The sequence below is a fragment of the Aspergillus caelatus genome (genome assembly GCF_009193585.1).
Source record: "Aspergillus caelatus strain CBS 763.97 unplaced genomic scaffold BDV27scaffold_517, whole genome shotgun sequence".
Classification (NCBI taxonomy): domain Eukaryota; kingdom Fungi; phylum Ascomycota; class Eurotiomycetes; order Eurotiales; family Aspergillaceae; genus Aspergillus; species Aspergillus caelatus.
The window spans coordinates 1-4810 of NW_022475780.1; the positions used below are offsets into that span (position 1 = coordinate 1).

General features: G+C 45.7%; 3 protein-coding genes across 3 annotated transcripts; 1 reads left to right on the top strand and 2 right to left on the bottom strand.

The window, feature by feature from the left end:
* Window positions 1–136: 136 nt before the first annotated feature.
* On the top strand, window positions 137–450 carry BDV27DRAFT_164705 (uncharacterized protein; the record flags this gene model as incomplete). The annotated part of the gene is made up of 2 exons (XM_032073741.1): window positions 137–227; window positions 284–450. 2 exons carry the CDS (start codon window positions 137–139, stop codon window positions 448–450), a joined length of 258 nt encoding a protein of 85 aa, XP_031920311.1.
* A 1722-nt stretch (window positions 451–2172) lies between these two features.
* BDV27DRAFT_139726 (uncharacterized protein) lies at window positions 2173–2609 on the bottom strand. Its single transcript, XM_032069509.1, has 2 exons — window positions 2465–2609; window positions 2173–2407 (listed from the first exon to the last, which is right to left on the bottom strand). The coding sequence occupies exons 1-2, from the start codon at window positions 2583–2585 to the stop codon at window positions 2268–2270; spliced, it is 261 nt and encodes an 86-aa protein (XP_031920312.1). The 5' UTR covers window positions 2586–2609; the 3' UTR covers window positions 2173–2267.
* Window positions 2610–3971: 1362 nt separating this feature from the next.
* Window positions 3972–4553, bottom strand: BDV27DRAFT_139727 (uncharacterized protein). The gene is made up of 2 exons (XM_032069510.1): window positions 4484–4553; window positions 3972–4430 (listed from the first exon to the last, which is right to left on the bottom strand). The coding sequence occupies exon 2, from the start codon at window positions 4382–4384 to the stop codon at window positions 4037–4039; it is 348 nt and encodes a 115-aa protein (XP_031920313.1). The 5' UTR covers window positions 4385–4430; window positions 4484–4553; the 3' UTR covers window positions 3972–4036.
* Window positions 4554–4810: the final 257 nt, after the last annotated feature.

The following is a 4810-nucleotide window of genomic DNA, read 5'->3' on the forward strand; positions in this document are numbered from 1 at the left end:
ATCTCCGCCCCGGTTCGATCGACCCAACCTTGATCCGCCCACCCCTTCTGGGTTAGAGTCACTGATACGAGACTCGGATAATGCCGTAGAGGATTTGAAGAAAGGCAAGATATCCATAGCATACGGCAGCATAACTATGGAGGATGTGGAAACCCTCTTCAGGATTCCAAAGACCCCTGTGTTTATAGACTTCCCATTCTGGGAAATCCCAATTCCCACAACAATGGGTAAGCTATCCTGACTGGAATGATATGAAGGGCATGTTGATTGATCATTGATGTAGTCGAGGACCTGAAGGATCTAGATTTTGTGACCGAGGGAAGCCTCGAGAATGAGGCGCTTTCTAGAGTTAGGATCAACATCATCCTACAAGCCGTTCTAAGAGAACAGAGGCTTGTCGCCCCCCCCCTCAAGCCAGAACTATGCACCTGGGTTTCGAGACTCCAATGAGCATCGGGCTTTCGCAAATGGCCGTAGCGAGTGGTGAAGCAGACTATTCGATACGGTATACCTCACACAAAAGCCAAGCGCATCAATTCGTGAAAATGGCGCCTTTGTTCAAGATCGACAACGAACATTGAATATCGCCAAATACTTGTATCACAATGATAATACAGGTCTAGACAAATGCGGCTGGAGTGTTGTCTGATCAGTGACTAGAGAGGTCACCTAATATGATTACGCGCTTGCTGTTGCAGTTTTCATTTTTAATAATGATTGGCTGCCTCTGTGATGAACCTTGGAATTAATTAACATCTTGGTTCGGGCGCAACTATGGCCGGGAATGGCGCTAACGGGTGAGTAGACGCGACAATGCCACCGGAAATCTTGAGCCATCAATCCAAGGAAGGCACTAAGTGTGACTTTATAATGATTGAAACTCAAGAGTGATTCTCTAGTGGTATGATGGAGGATCACGGATGGTTGGCTGGTCTATGTTAAGAATTAATAAAGATCTTCCGTCTTCGTTGACCAACGCGGTGGTTCGTCACGATTGGGTACCGCAGCCAGTCGCGGATCTCATCTCTGTCCTTAGAAGGGATCCTTGACAGCAAATAAACGTGTTATACTGCACACAGCAAACGGACTTTTTCCCCTGTAGTTATAGAGGTAGAAGGAAGGTGAGGCGCAGGGCTGGCTTGAATCCCACGGGATCTAGGCCCTAGAATGGCCGGCCTACGCGCTCGATTTAAGCCCTATAGGGCACATGGCTGGTATATAGAACATTAATATAAGGTTTCAATAGAATCAGTTTGTAGACCGATATCATTTGAATTCGTTGCATTCTTCTGCTTTTTTCGGGTACCTTCAGACTTTTGACCGACTAGTTTAATATAAAAGTATAAAGTCTCGACAAGCAAATATATGAAATATAATTTATTAGCAAAAGGATAAGTAGTTCCTATTTTCACAGGGCGCCTATCTACCTAGAAAGCCCAAATGGCCCTACTTACTATTCAATACCGCAAGTGACCGGTAGGCCAACCATTATAGAACCTCCCTCGTCCGGGCCGTAACTTCTACACACTAGAGCTGGACCGGATTTTGACCAATCTAGGCTTTCCTAAACCCTACCCGCTTCCTATTATTTTCTATCTTTTATCTAACATTTCACATAGACTGCGCCAGGAACCAGGATTAGGTCGAAAACTCGGAACCAAGACTCAACCCATAGCCCAGGTTTAGTCTTTGCATAAGCTTTGGGACTTGGCAGTCATAAACCTGGTGAATCATCAAAATAAAATACAGTTATTTCGGATTGTTTCACTATCGGATGAGTTTTGTGATAGGTAGGAATATAACGCGTGACCTTGGTTCTCTGAACCTTGGCCTAAACTGGCATCTCCTGCAGTTGCGTGATATTGTAACCGTTCGTTTACTTGGGGTACGTTGTTCGTCCCGATCTTGATGAAAAAGCGCAACCGCCGCTTGCGGAAATACGAAAAAAAGTATAATTAAATGTGCAACAATAGACAAGTGCTCAACTGCATGTCATGGGAGCGCCTAAAAATGCTAGTATAATCATACGACAAACCTGCAAACGGTTGAGAGGATACGCGGACTGTCTAATTAAACATCAAGCGTTGAGGCCAGACCCTTTTGCTGAAGGCTTTCTCGTACAAGGCAAGACATTGGCATTGCCACCATGATCAAGTTTCGAGAGAACCCTATCAGACTTGTTATCTAAACCGCAAAACTCAGCTTTGAGCCCGACTGTAGAACACATTTGTCAACCTGATGGGCGACCTTTCAGGAGCTGGCTTCATTTAGCAGCCAAACCTGAGGCACCGACAGTCGATCGCGGTACACTGATAGCACCTATACCCTAGGCTACCGCAAAGGTTACCGCAGTAATATGGTGGTTCCCAGCCACCACAGAAGGCTTGGTGTCCGATCAAGCCATTCACTAATAACATGTTACATTCCTCAGCACTTCAGGGCCAGATGCATGAGTAGTTCTTACAGGCAGTTACAGAGATGCCATTTCTCGGAAGATTGAAGCCGACTTTTTCAGCAGCACCATACTCAGCTGCATCGGTACCAAGGAGTAGGATAAAAACAGCGAGGGTACAGATAGTCTTCATTTTTGAAATGGAAATGGACAATCCCAAGAGTTGTTTGGAGGCGGTATCGCCAGAACCAGTTTCACGCTTGCTACCGAGCTCTCCGGGGTGCCTTGAGATCTGGAATAAATATTCGCACGGGTCTCACCAGCGGCAAAAGCATATTTTCAAGAATGATGTAGTCGCGCGTAATCCATGACTTAACCGATCGTTCATACTTGTCTGATTGCCTTTTTCTTTTCTCTTTTTTTTTTTTTTTTTTGCGCGCGTGGGAGTGACGGGGCTTGATGAGAGGCCAAGGCCAGCCTAGATTATTCTGGACTACTGCACTTTGTCCGAGAATTTGGCAGTTTGCAGTTGGTTTTAGGTAAACTTCGGATTAGCCCATGGCGAGCCGAGCACATCGTTGCGGTGCGATAGGGTGCAGCTTAAAGTCAAAGCCTAAAGGGGACACAGCACTGCCTAGACTTTTGCGGAAGCAACGATGGTCCAGAGCCGTTGATATCAAGAAGTGCAGTCTTGCAGACTGGTTTGTTAGTTGCTGCCGGATCCGCCTCCACCGAAGCTACACGTACAATTCGTACATAGCTAATTGCGATGCGGAGATATTTCCACGTGTGTGCAGGAACAACGCTCTGCTTAAGGGTAAGGGACGGGCTACATTCGGGCTATAATTAATCGGGAAGAATGCACGTAGGCCCAAGCACCGGTATAAATTGCATACGGTCTGCAGTGGGGCACCTTTAAGATCGTATGGTATGTAAAAGGTGAATAGAAATGTTGAATTACAGTCATGGATTAGTTTTTCTCTAGGTGACTGACAGGCATCAGTTCTGAAAGGGAGATCGGCCTTCTCAACAGCCATGCTCTCAGAAACCACAATTCCGGGATAGCCTACTCTACAGTGGTCATAAATTACTTGTTGCCCAAGTTTGGAGCCTAGTCTGACTTGGTGAGATCATGGGCTGTTATGAGACTGTGGGAAGTTGCCAGTCAGCCCTGGAACGTCTGGAATTTCCATCACCTGCCAACTCAAAACACCCGTCCACAGTGAATCAAATCCTACCAAATCGTATGTTGAGACATGGTTTGGCTTGTTATTGGTGGCGCGAACATGCTGGCATGGTACTGCAAGCGGGTATTTAAGAGTTTCGGAGCGTGGCTAGTACATGGAGACCTCACCTACTTCCCACTGCCAACTTTCACCTCCCGGGGTGTGGCACGCCAACGAACGTTCTTTTTTATACCCACCATCTGCTTAGCGCGAGTATTCAAACTTTTGGCTAAGAAGTATACTATGCCCCACTACAGCAACGATGTTGAGCTGAAAATCACTAAACCTACTCATATTATGATGCACTAATTATAACGCAAGAACAAAAAGTACAAATATTCATCTTAAGCGATGGCCACCCCAACCCCAGTGTAGCACTTTCCCGAAATCCTACATGAACATCTTATCAATTTCGGTCCTAGCAGGTTGGGTTGCAGCCTACACCGATACAACATCGACCTGGTTCAATCCGGATTGGTGGGTCTTCAGTATAGATTGGACTCGTTCCACAGCACACGTATGACATACGACCTTGAACAACACACCCTTCACAAGCATCCCAAGGCCCAAGGCATTCAAATGAGCCCCGATACTGTCCTCGCCAGCAATCTCTGTATATACAGACAGGACCAGGTTTGCAAAAAAGCTGATGATTGACATCATGGTCATGATCGTTCAGGTGACTGAGGTCGTAGTCATTATTCTTCAATACAGCACACGAAGCAAAAGCTACCCAGAGTGATAGCTGGGTTAGGCAGATTTGCATTCTGGATTCTTTCCGCGATAAGCAATTTCTTCCGGAAGAGTATATACTGCTTCGCAAATAAATAAATAATACATCAGGGACGAATTGAGTGCTTCATACCTAGGCCTGGCTGATAATATTCAGCAGTCTGGACACATGGAAGTAGCCCGAGCAATTTGCCTTGTTAACAGTATTAAAAATAATGAAAGCGCAGCCACTATTACTCTGTATGGACTGCACTTATATATCTAGTCGATTTATAATCAGAGCCATGTCATCAGATACAGCCGTAGTCATACGATTAGTTTTGACGCACGACAGTCGTCCATGGATAACATAGCTACCAAGTCGCAAACACAACCAAGGAGTGGTTCAAAACTTCTTGGCTGCTATTATATCAGTGATGCTTATCTGGTCAAGAAAGAATCGGCACAACCGCACCTAAGA

Excerpts from the sequence above, each read along its gene's own strand:
- BDV27DRAFT_139727 (XM_032069510.1), bottom strand. The coding sequence starts at position 4,384 with ATGCAAATCTGCCTAACCCAGCTATCACTCTGGGTAGCTTTTGCTTCG.
- BDV27DRAFT_139726 (XM_032069509.1), bottom strand. The coding sequence starts at position 2,585 with ATGAAGACTATCTGTACCCTCGCTGTTTTTATCCTACTCCTTGGTACC. Across the intron at positions 2,408-2,464 it reads TGGCATCTCTGTAACTGCCT|TGAATGGCTTGATCGGACAC; the intron begins GTAAGAACTACT and ends ACATGTTATTAG.